The 17964-nt window shown below is 42.6% G+C and overlaps 1 protein-coding gene across 3 annotated transcripts in view; it reads right to left on the bottom strand.

The window, feature by feature from the left end:
• Positions 1-1483: 1483 nt before the first annotated feature.
• DNAJC7 (DnaJ heat shock protein family (Hsp40) member C7) overlaps positions 1484-17964 on the bottom strand; it is a 207660-nt gene continuing 191179 nt past the window's right edge. For all 3 annotated transcript variants that reach the window (XM_063959405.1, XM_063959406.1, XM_063959408.1), the window contains exons 8-14: positions 12255-12419; positions 11535-11626; positions 10203-10276; positions 9620-9766; positions 9107-9259; positions 7260-7322; positions 1484-2602 (exon numbers count right to left, since the gene is read on the bottom strand). In XM_063959405.1, the coding sequence (XP_063815475.1) occupies positions 2565-2602; positions 7260-7322; positions 9107-9259; positions 9620-9766; positions 10203-10276; positions 11535-11626; positions 12255-12419 (732 nt within the window). In that variant the 3' untranslated portion in view covers positions 1484-2564. The remainder of the gene's footprint in view (positions 2603-7259; positions 7323-9106; positions 9260-9619; positions 9767-10202; positions 10277-11534; positions 11627-12254; positions 12420-17964) is intronic.

A 17964-nucleotide genomic window follows, 5' to 3' on the forward strand; every position in this document is an offset into this window, starting at 1 on the left:
CGGTCCGCCAGAAATGCCCTCCAAACAGCCACATTGGCGGGCCCCCCTGGGCCCTAAGCAGCCGCCTTGGGTGCCTTGTGGTAAATCCTCCTCTGCGGTCTATAGATATCATGAACTCCTCCTGCTCCATGAAGTTGATGACTGATCAAGGATTTCATCTTGAACCTGTCCATCCCCAACAGAGCATTTTAGAATTTCAGGTTCATAATAGGTAAAAGGAAGTGTGTTTTTTTGGACCAAACAACTGGGCAAAACATAATACACTTCTTCCAATTCAAAAAGTATGCAATATGCAGGATCCCTAAAACCTGCGATCAGACTTGGCACACATTTCATTAAGAAGGTCTTCTAACTGAAGAGATGGCTATGACCAGGACCTCCAATGCAGAAATGTCCTTAATCTCTAGTGTCTGCTTGACAACATACTAGATCCATTCCCAGATTCCTTTTGAATTTCTTATCAGGACCCAGGCTCTGACCCTAGTTCCGAAACCTCCCTGCAGGCAGCAATTAGGCTGGTAGTCCCAACCTCATTCACCACACCCATTCCCCTGCTGGTGCTACAAAAAAGAAGAAAAAAAAAAAGGGATGAGCGGCTCTCATGCAGGCAACATGAGCCGAAGGTTCTGCTGTGCCTCTCCTGCCTTGTGGGAAATCCGCCACAGCCCCTTGAGCCATCCTGTAATTAGTGCTAGGCGATCCATGACAGACAAACCCCCCCCCCCCCCCCCCACCAGGCACCCTGCTCTTACTGCATGTTTGCATGACCTGTTACAAGAGGTTGGCCTGAAAACTACCCCTAGCTCCTCACTCCTCGCCAGCTAGATGGTCACAGGAAGCACAGGCAACCCAACAACTACCTGTGGTCCCGCATTGTACTGGTGGGAACTTGTACTTTAACCCTACCACATTTCTACAATAGGAAAAAACTATTTAGTGTATACTGATGTACTCTATTTCTACAATCTCAGCCTCTGCTATAAACATTTATGTTGATGTCTCCAGATAAGTACAATGCTTCTGGTACAAAATCTTGCAATTATACCAGTAAGTTCAACATCAAAAGTGGTTCTCAAACTTTTCTGGATTCTGGATCACAAAAGAAAAAACAAATCTACAAGCCTTTGTTAGAAACTAAAATGTATTTTCTTGTTTATATTATTTAACAAGAAAAGATACAATACTTCCAATGTGCACAATAGAAAAATAATCGGAGAGAAAAATCACAACAAACCAGTATGAAAAAAGACATGACCATTTTTTTTTAGCAGAACAATTAGAAACCTTCGCTAAAGGTGCGTCACTTTTGGCCTAGAGCCCCCATAAGGTTTTCAACTGTATCATAGTTTGAGAATCCCTGTAAACAGGCATGTATCCCTCCATCGTACAACATGTATATTAACTTGATTTTTTGTACAATACTTCAAACTTTGCTACATGCAAATACTGTATTAATGTAAACCAAAAACACGCAGGCAGCACGGTGGTTTTATATGGTTTTATTGAAATCCTTCATATTTACAATGGTTACTTTGCACTGAAGGGAACTTTTAATGGACAACATTACAAGTTTTTATGGCATCAACTGCATTGACTTGCTTGTTATTTGTTGTTTGCACTGAATTTCTAATTAGATGGCATATTGTAACCCGCATGTACTACACCACTCCATCCAATAAATGGCATCTCGATGTACAAGGAATACTGCGCTTTTGTTTTTTTTTTGTAGCCAATCCAGTTACAATGTTTCGTTTATACAGATTACACAATAAAAAAACAAGATCTAAGCCAGATAAAAATGTAAAGAATCCAGTTTGATCATCAATTCTCTGCCATACCCAGCATAAAATGTTCCAACAGGGCAACAAGTCCATTAGACTAAATGGTAAAGGAGTTGTGGGAAATGGGTAAAGAGCAAACATGTACAGAAATCGTCAACTTAAAGTGTGACACTCACAATATTCCAGTGATCTCATTTAGATCTGCTCCGTTGGGGAGTTGGAACAGTTGAAAATACAGTTCTGCTACGCTGTACTATGTTTCCAGATTTGATGAACTAAGTAGAGATTAGGCCACACATGTGTGGGTGCTGATACCGGTCTCCGAGCATGCATGGTTCTGAAGCGTGAGAATGGAAAGTTCCAGAGAATTGAGTGTATCTGTCCAGAAAAAAGACTTTCAGGGTGCAGGAACAAAATAGTGAATTCCCCTTCCATATAAGCACCCCAAACAAGATTTGTAGCAGCAACAAATGTTCTACCCAAGATTTGTCAGGATCTTACATTTTATTTCAGATTTTAGTTCATGCCGCGTTCAGAATTTCCTTCACACGTCAGCACATGGAAAGTTATTTAAACCGAGAGGGAGTCAAAATAATATTAATTAAAAAAAAACAAAAGAACACACATTCTCTAATAAACAGAGACATAAAGATGCCATTGAAAGTCTGTTTAAATAATGTCCTTATTCTGGGTTAAAACACTTGAACAGAGATGGGAGATGAGGGAGCAGTAGGGACATAGGATGTTGGGCAAATGGAGTTGCAGGCAGGAAGAGTGGGTTTGTTACCCAAATTGGAAGAAGAAATTTCCAGGTCCGGAAGCTGAAATACAAAGATGGAGTTAGTGCAAACTGTAAGAGAAGCACTTCTAAAGTACTGTATGTGGCACACATTCCGAAAAGATCTGTATTTCTTTTCTTAATTGCAAATTTTAAGGGACCATTAAACATAGTAAAGTGTTTTTTTTTTTTCCCAACAGCATGTACACCAATATGTCCCTATACCACCTTCCTGTAAATGTATGACTAACATGACAAAGGTACTGTAGCTGTAGTAAGGTAAATGAAGACTTCACAAGTGTTTTTCATTGATTTTAGCCACAACAGCAAATCTGCTGTGTAATTACAATTGTATCCAAAGCATAGTCCTGAGCATATATATTATTGTACACAAAAGGTAACAAAAATAAACTATATATAATAAATTCAATTATTTGAATTTCCTTTAAGTTTCATATAATATGCCACAATATAGTTGACATGACTCTGAAAGCCACTCCATACTACATCTTTAGAAGACTCAGTACTGAGTATTTGGCAGAGCAGCATTACAGTATCAAGGACACGATTTGATTGCTGAGAAGGAAAATGTGGCTGTTCTCATGTAAAGTCAAAGACTATGGTGCAGTGCATGAAGCAATGTAATCAGCCCTAACCAGCTCTGCTTGTCACCACATGTCCCCTTTTTCTATGCCTGCATGATGGTCCTTTCATTGACAAGGATTGCAAGAGCAAAGATACAGGGAGAGCACAGCATGTGTATTGTCCATATAATGGTGTCAAGGGAAGGGAATCACTGGCTGAAGCAGCTGCACATTACATGATGTACAGTGTCTGCACAGCTTTATTAATGTATACTGAATGCCCATACACAACACGCACAATACTATCAATTCACAATGAAAAAGGACATCAGTTTAAAAACGGCTCATTCAAATGATCCCTGCCAGATCTAGCAGTGAGAAAATGATATACTGTATATGCCAATTTTACTAAAATATACGCAAAACATACATATGGTAATCCCTGTGAGAGGCCCCAACTATAGACTCAAGACTTTCTTGTTTACTCAAGAATTTCCAGAATGTCCCTTTAGTATCTCCATGTTCTCTGTATTTTCTGTAAAGCCTTTCTGTACTATATTATGCTATGTCTTTTAAGCGCCTTGAGTCCTACTGGAGAAAGAGTTCTATATAAATAAAATTATTATTATTATTATTATTATTATTGTATAAGGCTGAGAGATGGCTATCTGCAATTCATGTGTACAGTGGGTACAAAAACGCAATCTGCATGGTAAAGGGAGTTTTTAACAGTCATTGTGCTATACACAGTATCAGTATAGAATGACCCTAGTACACAGCAAAAACACTGTCCCTGTCATCACAATGGTAATTGTACATGCCCAAAGAGAGAGGGGAACTGGTAGGCAGATGCTAATGTTGGGTAAACACATGATCGATTTGCCAACCAATGCTAGGGACTTGGGAGCTTAAAAGTGATCCCGAATACATCCGATTTTGGCCCTCATTCCGAGTTGATCGCTAGCTTCCGTTGTTAGCAGCACAGCGATCAGGCTAAAAATCTGCATTTCTGCGCATGCGTACGGGCCGCAGTACACACGCGCAAAGTACTTTCACACAAAACTATGCAGTTTTACACAAGGGCGAGTGACGCTTTTCTGTTGCTCTGTTGATCGGCGAATGATTGACAGGAAGTGGGTGTTTTTCTGGGTGGTAACTGGCCGTTTTCCGGGAGTGTGCTAAAAAACTCAGGCGTGTCAGGTCAAAACGCAGGCGTGCCTGGGGAAATTGGGGAGTGGCTGGCCGAACACAGGGCGTGCTTGTGACGTCAAAGCAGGAACTAAACTGAGGTGATCGCAAGGTAGGAGTAAGTTTCGAGCTGCTCAGAAACTGCATGAAAATTTTTACGTGCAGTTATGCTAACCTTTCGTTCGCACTTCTGCTAAGCTTATATACACTCCCAGAGGGCGGCGGCCTAGCGTTTGCAATGCTGCTAAAAGCAGCTAGCGAGCAATCAACTCGGAATGAGGGCCTTTGACTGCACAAATCAATTCCAACATTGTTTTAAGATATTCCAGAAGGACACCTTCCAATTGGCACAACAACCTTTGCTCCTGCACTTCCCCCTTAGTTTATGACTGCAGTCACCTTTGATGAAGTAGATAATGGATAGAAAAAGATGCTTGAGCACAGGTGACTGCAATCAAATTACAGGGGTCCAGGATCAGATCATTTGCCAACTGGTGTTAGGGGTCCTGCAGGATAGTGTGCATTTTTACAGGCTCTATTCTGTGTGGCCCGGGTAATGACATTATGTGCAATTTTTTGTCTGAAAAACATAAAAAATAATAATAATAATAATTACGATAATGTATTTACATAAGAGGAGTCCGGAATTGAGACAGAAACAAATTGAACTTAAAACAACACAATTAAAAAAATGTTTGCTGGGAATTGTGTGTTTAGGTTTTCTGTTAATTTGTCAGGTGGTAGTATACAAAAAAATGGCTATACAGAAGTCAAGTTGGAAGCTAGTCCAGGGACGTACAGTGAGGTAAAAGGCTCAGGCGGCACAGGCTAGCACGGGTGTGGGATGATAGACAGACAGTGTCTGGTTAGACAGTCAATAGATTGACACCATATGTTAGACAGACATTAGGTCGACAAAATCAAAAGGTCGACAGGAAAAAGGTCGACAGTACAAAAGGCTGACAGGGTCAAAAGGTCAACATGAAAATGGTCTACACAAAAAAGGTAGACCCCATGTTTTTTGCATTTGTGTGTGGATAGTTTTGTAATCTGGGACCCCCAATTGTAGAAAGGCATACACTCTCCACACTTCGGGCTTGGTGGCTCTCTGCGCTCGCCACAAGGTTTATAACCAACGCTATGCCGATATGGATAGAGAAGGTATGAAATAGTTCAAATACATGTAAAATTGACAAAAAAAAACCAACAAAAAAACATTTGTCTGTCTTTTTTATGTCGACCATTTTCACCCTGTCGACCTAATGTCTGTCTAACATATTGTGTCTATCTATTGACTGTCTATCATACGGATGCCGGCTAGCACTAGAGCCAGATTTACACACAATATATGAGGCACTGACTCACTGTCAGACTTTTTCCTCCAGAGTTTTGACAATAAAAATGATTAGAATAATACAAAGAAGATATTTCTAATATGTTCTATATATTTTTCATATACTTTTTATAGTAAAAACTCTGGCGTATATGTTAGTATAACAGAAAAGGCTCTGCCTCACCTACCGCACGACACTAGAGACTACAGGTGTTTGGCAAAGCATGTCAGAGTATGGTGAGCCCCTACATCCCGGCCTGTATATTCTCTGCAAGCACCTGTTTCAGAAAAGACGTAGTTGAACACGTGATTGCATTCATACATTCTCTGACTTTGGGGTGGTGTAGAAGACACAGTGTCAACACTGCTGCAATGAAAAAGGTCTACACTAGGGGTAGGCACCATGCAGCACTCCAGCTGCTGTGCAACTACACATCACAGCGTGTCCTAACAGCAACACTGTGGCAGGGCATGCTGGGATGTTTAATTCCAAAGTAGCTGGAGTGCTGCATGGTGCCTACCCCTGGGCTACACAGAAGTCATGTGGGATGCAACAGCTGCCGCCTTATAAGTATAAACAAAGATATCATGGGTTTATAAATATAGGTGAAATTACATTAGCCCCCCCCCCCCCCACCTTTAACAATAAATAATAATTTTATTTATATAGCGCTCTTTCTCCAATAGGACTCAAGGCACATAACAGACTTAACATAATACAGTACAGAAACAATGAAGAACAGAAAAGCTTTTCATAAAATACAGAGAGCATGTACAGAGAGCACTAAAGGGACAATTATGGATATGCTTGAGTAAACAGGGAAGTCTTCAGGATTCTAGAGTGTGGGCCTCTAGAACTGTACGGGGAAGCGAGTTCATATAGAAGACATAGATCACTAAAGACCATGTCTTGTGTCACGCAGACTCATCTTAATTGAAATAACATTGTTCTTTTTAAAAGGAGCAGAGAAGAGACACGCCACTGTGGAATTAAATACAAATGCCCAAAAAGGTGAAGTGAAGGCTGAACGGAATTACGTACATACTAAATTTTCATCTTGAAAATGTACTGTCTGGTCAGTCTAATGCTGTGCAGCACTCCTATAGAGACCCCATGTCACCGGTTTTGGCCTGACCATCGGCCACTGGTGCAGCATACAAGCTATCAGATACTCGGGCCTTGCAGAGAAAGATTATTGCATACTGTGTACCCAGCTTAAGTGTATATATAGCTACTTATAAATGATCCAATCTGCCCATACCATCTCCTCTTATGAACTACTTAGTACCGCTACATTAATAATAGGCCATCTCTACAAATAATTTGGCACATGTGAAAAGTGCTTTAGACCAAGCCCATGATGTTTTTAGCCTTCATAGAATTCATGGAGTAATTTAATGTCAGTCCATGATAAGAAAACATCAGGAGTGTAACAGCAGAATAAGTTGGAGCTGCTCCCATATCTCTGGAAAGGAACAATGGAGGAGGCATCATACTCAAACAAGGAGCTGATGCCAACACAAGTCTGACGAGAAGTTATAGACTTTTATTGATCCATAAAACATATTTAAATATCTGGTCATAAATAACTCACCTTCGAAGCTGAAACCTCCTGGACTACTGAAGAATGCCTTAAATATATTATTGGCATCAAAATCTGGAAAGAAATTGGAAGAGTTACATGTTATAATTAACACAGAGGAAAACAGACACTGCTAAAGTGTAAACCAGATCGTTTGTGTAAAATCTGTGCTGTTTTATTCACTTCATCCAGCTAAAGTGTTTCTTATTGGTGTCACATCTTACTACATGCACCACAGCTACTTTATAAAGTGTACAGTAATTACCCTTGTACACAGCAGGGGAGAGGGCTGCATTAAGGGGAAACACAATTCTTAGTGCACTCCAAGAATAGGCACACGGCAGAGCCAGAGAGAACTCACTGATGCTGGATAAGATGCTTCCTCAGAGATATTGTATAGTGCTGCCAGTCCCCATATGGTAGTTTGGATACTTTCATCAGATCATTAAATTACTTTTCAACCATATTATGACTGCAGACCAAAGATGTTGACTGCCCGGAATTGGCAGAACGCACATTTACAACTCTTTAGATGTTCTTTTTGCCAAAATAAAGGATGAGTGACTCTAAATTTTCACAACACACATTCAGTAACTTTACAATGAGCACTATGTAGTTTGGCTTGTTTCATTCATATAATCACAGGCCAGAGGAGGGGGGCCTGTGTAATACTGTACATCTCTGAATCGGGCACAGTGTGCACTAAGCTCTGGTTTATCTTTTATTGAATAAAGAGGTTTATCTTCATTTAATACACTGCTCTCGCCTGCTACAGGTGAATGGAAATCTTACACATTTGAAATATAGCAACACCCATCAATACATTACACACGTTATTTACACCCGAGTGACTGCAATGGAGTCATTTGCAATTCTGAAAATTTTTGGAGGAAGACTGAGCAATGTTCATGTATATGCGCCATAGCACATCTTTTACCCAAAGCGGCAAGAGGAAGCACACTGGCAGCCCAGTGGCAGAGCCCGATGGGTGATCACAGTGTGATGGCACTGTGAAGGCATTTCTACTATAATGGGGCATATGGTGAGTCTGATGGAATGGGGCAGGTGTTACTGCAACTAAGGGACATGTGTGGGGCCTGATCGCATGAGTGAGGGCTTGATGGCACATAAGAGGCATGTGGGGCATATCTTATTAGCAGCGGTACTTTACTACTGCTAATAGGACCGCCAGGGGCTACCCTATTAGCCCAGATCCCAGCATTTATCGGGTAGTAGGCTATATGTGCCTTAGGGATCTGAAGCATAATCCCCAATAAGCAGCCACAATAACACATGGGATTGGGGACTTATCACCGATCCCATGTGTTTTTGTGTGATTGTGGTTCCAATTTCAGCCACTAAAAATGGCCTCTAATTGGATACCGCGATAATGACTGTCCATTAATCTTGATGTATCGCCGTTTATAAAGTCCACAACTGCTTCGGGGCTAAATGGATACCACCCTTAATGGAAATTAACATAAAACATAATTACACTGGGACACTGAAACATTGAGAATGCCCCACACTTTTTAAAATGATGAGTCCCTGGGACCAACATATTTATATACCTGGTAAAAACACTGCTGGGATTTGAAAGATCTCCCCGACAGCAACCATTAATTTAAGTGAACATTTAACCACTTCTAACAAGGAAGTTTTATTGCATTTAGGCTATTTGCATCAGTTCGCACAAGCCTCTAGCTCTCTTTTATAATTATATCACAGAGTTACTTAACAAATGTAAAAAAGAAATGACTTATGTTCAAAGGTAAATAAAAAATATAAAACTTTTATTAAATGTGAGCCTTCTATTGTGGTATATGGAAAAAAAAACCTCAAAGCTGGCCAACACTGACCTCCCATGTTCATTCCATCCTCCTCTAAGTCCTGCCCGCTATCGTAGCGAGCTTTCTTTTTTGGATCGGACAAGATTGTAAAGGCCTCGCCCACCTCTTTGAATTTCTTTTCCTCCTCTTTCTGAACTTCTGTTGTAGCAGCACTGTGTCTGTCTGAAAGGGAACAAACACAGTGCCAGAGTAAGTGTCTCTCCTGGCAGGACCAAAGTCTTACAGCAAGTGAATAAAATATAGGTGTAACCATGGTTATCTTCCCCAAAGACAGGAGGATAAAACATGGTATCCCGAAGTCACAGATGCTTGTCCAATTTTTTTGTAGAGCAACAGCAACTTTGAGACAGGGATTCCAAATGAGTATATGTTTAAAGTGTCATCCAGCTGTAGTGTACACAAAGACAATATGCGAGTGTGTAATACAGCAAGTGAAAGAATAGCACTACTACTGGAGCAGGCCCCTATTGGCCTACTTTATTCTGTGTTTCACATTCCTATACACAGTAGGTGTGTCATTACCTGGATGATGCATTAAAGCTCGTTTCCTGTAAGCTTTCTTGATCTCATCTTCTGATGCATTCTTGTCCACCCCTAGTATCTTGTAGTAATCTTTCCGCTTGCTCTTCTTTAATTCCAGTTGTGCGTTCTTAAGGAACTGCTTGTGTTCTGGTAAGAAAAGGGTGTCCAGTGGGACGCATTATGAAAGCTCCTTTGTATTCCTATACACTATTGTTTGCTAACAAATGTGAGGGCTCTCCTTGGTACAGTGGCACGCCATCTGCCATTCCCTCCCCCGCCACATACAATGACACACAAATAAACACTGAGTTATGTATTCGACAAATGCTGGGACAGTGCCCAGACCACCAGCTTACTGAAAATATGCACTTAAAATAGCAGACCCCATGAAAACCAGAGTGTACTTGTATGTCAGCGTGTGTAAACAGTTTTTTTTTTTATCAGCCAAGGAAGCCAAAACGGTTTCCCAAGTCATATAAGAGAGAAAGTTAATTTAGTTATTCTGAAATATTCTTAGGTCTCCAAATAGTCCACAAAATTCAGTAAACAAGTAGAATGTACGCGGTACCAAAGGCAGGCTTACCTTTTGTGTTTTCTGTCTGGTAAACCTTTTCATAATCTCTAACTGCTTCTTCATACTGCTCTGTGTCTGTATAACTAGAAGGAACAGAGTAACAATACGTTTATGTTTTGAAGACATTGCTTTATTCAGTGTGCTTTAAATTTAGTCTCTTGTGGTTTTATGGAAAACCTATCAATCTGCTATGCCCGAAATATCAGGACTTACTTCATATTCCCTTCAACCACCCCTTAATGACTAACTAGGCATTTGGAAGTTTTCAATTAACTACATGTCATTTTTGAGGTTAAAAAAAATAAATGCCATCAAATTACCCTTAAATATATTTTTATGCACCCCAAATTGAATTTACGTATTTTAATGAAAAATTGCTTTTCATCATTTTTTCTTACATTTGTTTTGAAAAATTTAAAAGCGGCCTCAAATTACCCCAATATCACCATTTTGGATCCAGCCCAAGGTGGCCAGCTAGCCGTACATTGGGGGTCATTCCGGGTTGATCGCTCACTAGCAGTTTTTAGCAGCCGTGCAAACGCTCCCCACTGGGAGTGTGTTTTAGCTTAGCAGAAGTGCGACCGAAAGGATCGCAGAGCGGCTACAAAATAATTTTGTGCAGTTTCAGAGTAGCTCCAGACCTACTCAGCACTTACAATCACTTCAGACTGTTCAGTTCCTGTTTTGACGTCACGAACACGCCCTGCGTTCGCCCAGCCACGCCTGCGTTTTTCCGAACACTCCCTGAAAACGGTCAGTTGACACCCAGAAACGCCCACTTCCTGTCACTCACTCTGCGGTCAGCAGTGCGACTGAAAAGCGTCGCTAGACCTTGTGGGAAACTACATCGGCCGTTGTGAAAGTACGTCGCGCATGCGCATTGCGCAGAAGTGCCGTTTTTTGCATCATCGCTGCGCAGCGAACATCAGCAGCTAGCGATCAACTCAGAATGACCCCCTTTATCAGTAGGTAGAATGGTAATAACAAGTGAGTGGCTTCAGGCCTCCTACTGCGGTTGGGTATGGGATACCAGCAGACAGATAACAGACACCGGCATCCCGACAGCCTGACATCCAGACAGGGGCGCTGGAGCAAACTAACCCTAATTGTAATCCTCTCCCGCCACAGCCTAACCCGAACTCTGCAGAAAGTCAGAGTAAGGGACTAAATAATATATTTTACTTGTATGCTCCACATAAAATAACATAACACACAACAACATAATAAGTCACACAGCATGATAAACGTGGGAACAGTACACTATAGACTTTCAACCGGGAAGTGTAACAAAGGTACCACAATCGTAAGTTACTCAGTACAAAGTATGGTAAAACCTCCTACCATTGTGCCCTCCGTAAGTATGCCTTGATGTACGTTTCATCCAGCTTTATCGCATTTGTACAATCCTCTATAGCCTCGTCCAGTTTTTTGAGCTGTGTAAATCAATGATATCATCACATCAAGTAACTATTCTGAGAGGTAGTAAGCAAGGTAGAAAACAAAAGCTTTCAGCCCCTCCTACAAAAAGGCAAGCAAACTAACTTCACATTAATGAAGGATGAAAGCACTACCGTTTCAGGAAAATGCTGTACATGAGAGAACAGACGTGAAGGGGTCAGTGACAGAAAAGTTCATCAAATTGTATTTTTGTAGTACAGGATCTGTGATACTATTCCTCCATGTGGTTGTTTTTGGGTTTATTAACCTTGTGAATATAGTTTATGAGTCCAGCAGTGAACTCGTACATCCATACCAAGACAGTCTATTGTGTCTATGAACACTGCATGTTCCCCAATCTTACTGCAAGCTGACCTTCAATGTACATAGCTTTTCACAAATACAGGCAACAGAAATAATAGCAAAAGTCTGACAAGCCTGTGAACACAACCAAATGGTGGCACGGTGCTCAGCACTGCCGTCACGCAGCACTGGGGGTCATAAGTTCAAATCGGATCAAAAACTTAAGGGGTGAAAACATTCTAAAGATGTCTGCAAATAAAAACGGATAATCGGCACATACTTCTGCAGTTATGTATACAGATAGAACCTCATACTACTTACCTTTGCATTGACAGTGCCACGATTACAGTATAATTTGGCATTTGTTTTGATATTGTTGGGGTCTATGCTGAGTGCTTCTGTGTACAGTCTGTAGGCCAGTTCATAATTGCTGTCTTTAAATGCTTGGTTGCCTTCATCCTTTTTGGCCTTTAAAGCCTTTGCATTCTGAAAAAGAAGAAGGTTGTTGAGTTGATAATTTGTACAAAAATTCCAGCAAGAATCTTGGCATAACTGATCCTAAACATCTGCTTTAAAGCATGTCTGATACCCTTCTGACTCCTGCTGCCTTTGAGCCATAAGGTAACAGTGTAAAAAATAAAATCCCCATTTCACTTTTGGAATCAACCACCAAACATGAAGAACAGCTGCGATTTAAGAGTGGTGAATATAAACTGATATACTGCGGATGGACAAGCTGCACTGATAATCAGCTGTGAACACAATCTCCATCCGCAGCAGCGTGCCTTTTCATTTCAGACTATGAGGCCTGAAGGATCATGGGAATATACGCATAAGTAGGAATGAGTCCCCTAAACAATGATGGTCCCAGGAATCGCTGTGTGTCTGGTAGATGGGAAAGTGGTCTTTTCTCAAATATTTTTTAAAGGAGATATCCTCATAAAATTGTAAGTGTTTAACTACTCTTGAAATGTGAACATTTTTCTGATTTAAAAATAATACCCTTAGACAAAAGCATAGGAAATCAATGGATATGATGAGAAAATTCCCATCACTTTATTACCTGTACAGTAAGCAATCCAAAATTACTAAATTGTTTATAAAAATTAACTTATTAGCGCACCAAGGTGAAAAAGGCATGTTTTTCACATTCATTGTGTGTATAATCCACAATATGACTGCGACCAGGTACACACATTATACAGAGGGAAGCTTTTTTTTTTATATCTGTTGGTTACTAAGGGGTATATTCAATAAGAGTCGGAAACTGCCATCTTGACGGAAAGACGTCAGTTTCCGACTGGAATAGGTCGGAAAGGGGTTCAATACGGGCAAATTTTTTCTGACAAGTCGGGAAACCCGACTTGTCGGAATGCTGTCGGAAAGCAGGTGGATTGGCGGAATACCAGTCGACCCACCTGCTGCTGTCGGAAACAGGGCCAAATCAGTCAGGTTTTGGCCCCCTGTCCAACAAACTCAATCCGACTTGAAAACAAGTCGCATTAAGGTGAGGAGACGGGGGGCGGTGTGGCAGGCTATGGGGATGAGAGGTACCTTGACAGCCGTCCCCCGGCCAGGCACCTCTCTCCCTGCAGTGCGTCCCCCGCCGCCGCAGACATCACCCCTGCTGCCAGCTCCGGCTGCTGATCTTAGCTCCCCCGCCGGCCGCCCCACTGTTCCCCCCGGAAGGATGTCTTTAGTTGAACAAATAATAATAAGTATCAAAAATAATGAAAATAATTATGAAAAATACAGAACAGTGCTTCAGTGTACAAATACAATTTATGAGCAAAAACACAGTAATTTAAGAATTTATACAGAAAGACATTGAGACCTGCTACTCTAAATAATATCCTTCCAGCGTATTTGAGTTCTAAGCAAGCCAGGGCCTTCACTTGAGTTATGTTGTGAAGAAAAAAAAAATCTTTAAAGCTAATTAGATAAACAATATCGAGATGAGCAATACTCCCGCAAAAATGTTCACCCAAATCGAGTTGTTTTGCAGCGGTACAACGTTTTAAGTCACATGATGGGAGTTACACTTTTACATCACAGTTCTGCACGGTATTTGTAAAATCACCTTCTGCAGAAGTTATTTTCTATAACTAGAGTCGAGAGAGTGAAAGTCAATTCACTTTGCTATGGTGTAATTCAGGCAAGAGTCGAGATACAGTAGGATTAGCACAGATTACTAATAGCAGCTAAACAACCATCTTCATCTGGTATATCAGAATTAATAAAACCAGCTCATTATTTCCAAACTAGCCTGCAGATAGCACTTCTTGGTCACTGTTAGAACTGCTTTGTCCTGCTGCATCTAGCAGCAGTGCTTCACAAACTAGTAAAAGGTGCGTCTGTGGTCAGTCGCACTAGGTGCTCATCACCAACTATGGGGTATATTCAATTCCTGTCTGAACCTTTCCGACGGAAAGGATCCAACAGGTCAGTATCCAATGCCTTGGCCAAACACGACAGGTTTTGGCCATTCCGACAATGGCAACCTGACTTTTTAAAAGTCGGATTGACATTGTCTGAAATGGGGCTAAAATCTGTCAAGTTTGGCCACGCTTCAGACATTATACGTGGATTCCAACAATCCACATGTTTTCCGACAAGTCGGGAATTTGGGAAAAAAGAGAGCCGGCATTGAATAGGTCAGATCCCTTCCAACCTGAAACAGTCGGAAACTGCTGTCTTTCTGACAAGACGGCAGTTTCCAAGAGAAATTGAATACACCCATATGTGCTACTTGAGAGTTTAGGCCAGTCAAGGGTCATGAATAAGGAACCGGTACGGGTCTGGCAAGTTCACTGGTAAAATTTAAGCAGCAATTAGTTAGAAGGCTGGTTCTGCCCTACAACTAAACTAATTGCAGCTTTTAATTTAGTAGCTAACTTGCCGAAAACATTCCAGTTCCTTAGACTCAGAGCCTGTTACTTAACCTCCTACGATGGTCTAGGATCAGCAGCTGAAACAATTGATCCTGATTGTATCAGAAGAGCTACTAGTACTGGTCATTTAGTGACTGTTCACTGTAAGATTTGCACTGTCCTTGCTCTGGAACAGTGCAGAATTATCATGGTTTCTAAATTATTGTGTGGTTCAGGGCATGTTCAGATGTTGTCGTGACACAGCTTTTGGTTTCATAAGAAAATATTTCACATGCAAAAAAATAAGAATTTACTTACCGATAATTCTATTTCTCGTAGTCCGTAGTGGATGCTGGGAACTCCGTAAGGACCATGGGAAATAGCGGCTCCGCAGGAGACTGGGCACAAAAAGAAAGCTTTAGGACTACCTGGTGTGCACTGGCTCCTCCCCCCATGACCCTCCTCCAAGCCTCAGTTAGGATACTGTGCCCGGACGAGCGTACACAATAAGGAAGGATTTTGAATCCCGGGTAAGACTCATACCAGCCACACCAATCACACCGTACAACTTGTGATATGAAACCCAGTTAACAGCATAATAACAGAGGAGCCTCTGAATAGATGGCTCACAACAAGAACCCGATTAGTTAACAATAACTATGTACAAGTATTGCAGACAATCCGCACTTGGGATGGGCGCCCAGCATCCACTACGGACTACGAGAAATAGAATTATCGGTAAGTAAATTCTTATTTTCTCTGACGTCCTAGTGGATGCTGGGAACTCCGTAAGGACCATGGGGATTATACCAAAGCTCCCAAACGGGCGGGAGAGTGCGGATGACTCTGCAGCACCGAATGAGAGAACTCCAGGTCCTCCTCAGCCAGGGTATCAAATTCATAGAATTTTGCAAACGTGTTTGCCCCTGACCAAGTAACTGCTCGGCAAAGTTGTAAAGCCGAGACCCCTCGGGCAGCCGCCCAAGATGAGCCCACCTTCCTTGTGGAATGGGCTTTTATTGATTTAGGCTGCGGTCATCCTACCGCAGAATGCGCCAGCTGAATAGTGCTACAAATCCAGCGCGCAATAGACTGCTTAGAAGCAGGAGCACCCAGCTTGTTGGGTGCCATCAGGATAAACAGCGAGTCAGTTTTCCTGACTCCAGCCGTCCTGGAAAAATAAAATTTTCAGGGCCCTGACTACGTCCAGCAACTTGGAATCCTCCAAGTCCCTAGTAGCCGCAGGCACCACAATAGGTTGGTTCAAGTGAAAACCTGAGACCACCTTTGGGAGAAACTGAGGACGAGTCCTCAACTCTGCCCTATCCATATAAAAAATCAGATAAGGCTTTTACATGACAAAGCCGCCAATTCTGACACACGCCTGGCCAAGGCCAACAGCATGACCACTTTCCACGCGAGATACTTTAGCTCCATGGTTTTAAGTGGCTCAACCAATGCGACTTTAGGAAATCCAACACCACGTTGAGATCCAAAAAGTGCCACAGGAGGCACAAAAGGAGGCTGAATATGTAGTACTCCTTTAACCAAAGTCTGAACTTCAGGCAGTGAAGCCAGTTCTTTCTGGAAGAAAATCGACAGAGCCGAAATCTGGACCTTGATGGACCCCAATTTGAGGCCCAAACGTCACCCCTGCTTGCAGGAAGTGCAGGAATCGACATAGTTGAAATTCCTCCGTCGGGGCCTTCATGGCCTCCCACCAAGCAATAAATTTTCGCCAAACGCGGCGATAATGTCTTGCGGTGACAACCTTCCTGGCTATGATCAGGGTAGGGATGACTTCCTTCGGAATACCCTTTTCCTTTAGGATCCGGTGTTCTACTGCCATGCCGTCAAACGCAGCCGCGGTAAGTCTTGGAACAGACAGGGTCCCTGCTGCAGCAGGTCTTGTCTAAGCGGCAGAGGCCAAGGGTCCTCTGCCAGCATTTCTTGAAGTTCCGGGTACCAAGCCCTTCATGGCCAATCCGGAACCCCGAGTATGGTTTTCACTCCTCGCCTTCTTATTATTCTCAGTACCTTGGGTATGAGAGGTAGAGGAGGAGACACATAAACCGACTGGTACACCCACGGTGTCACTAGAGCGTCCCCAGCGATCGCCTGAGGGTCCCTTGACCTGGCGCAATATCTTTTCAACTTCTTGTTGAGGCGGGACGCCATCATGTCCACCCGTGGTCATTCCCAACGGTTTACCCGCATTTGGAAAACTTCTGAATGAAGTCCCCATTCTCCTGGGTGTAGGTCGCCCATCGGAGAATCCTTGTGGCTTCTGCCATCGCCATCCTGCTTCTTGTGCCGCCCTGTCTGTTTACATGGGTGACCGCCGTGATGTCGTCTGATTGGATCAGTACCGGCTGGTTCTGAAGCAGGGGCCTTGCTTAGCTTAGGGCATTGTAAATGGCCCTTCGCTGCAGAATATTTATGTGAAGCGAAGTCTCCTTGGAAATTTCTTCCCTGTGTGACTGCACCCCAGCCCCGAAGGCTGGCATCCGTGGTCACCAGGACCCAGTCCTGTATTCCGAATCTGCGGCCCTCTAGTAGATGAGCCCTCTGCAGCCACCACAGCAGCGACACCCTGTTTCTTGCTGACAGGGTTATCCGCTGTTGTATCTGTAGATGGGACCCGGACCATTAGTCCCACAGGTCCCACTGGAACGTCCTTGCGTGGAGTCTTCCGAATGGAATTATGCTTCGCACGAAGCTACCATTTTTCCCAGGACTCGTGTGCATTGATGTACCGACACCTGTCCTGGTTATAGGATGTCTCTGACTAGAGATGACAACTCCTCGGCTTTTTCCACTGGAAGAAACACTCTTTTCTGGTCTGCGTTCAGAAACATTTCCAGGAACAGAAGACGTGTCGTCGGGACCAGCTGTGACTTTGGAATATTGAGAATCCAGTCGTGCTGTTGTAGCCCTTCCCGAGAGAGTGCTACCCCCACTACCAACTGTTCTTTGGACCTCGCCTTTATCAGGAGATCGTCCAAGTACGGGATAATAAAAACTTCCTTCTTGCGAAGGAGTATCATCACTTCTGCCATTACCTAGGTAAAGACCTTCGTTGCCGTGGACAACTCCACCGGCCGCGTCTGGAACTGATAGTGACAGTCCTGTACCACATATCTGAGGTACTCCTGGTGAGG

This window comes from Pseudophryne corroboree, chromosome 3 (genome assembly GCF_028390025.1).
Source record: "Pseudophryne corroboree isolate aPseCor3 chromosome 3, aPseCor3.hap2, whole genome shotgun sequence".
In the NCBI taxonomy this organism is placed as follows: domain Eukaryota; kingdom Metazoa; phylum Chordata; class Amphibia; order Anura; family Myobatrachidae; genus Pseudophryne; species Pseudophryne corroboree.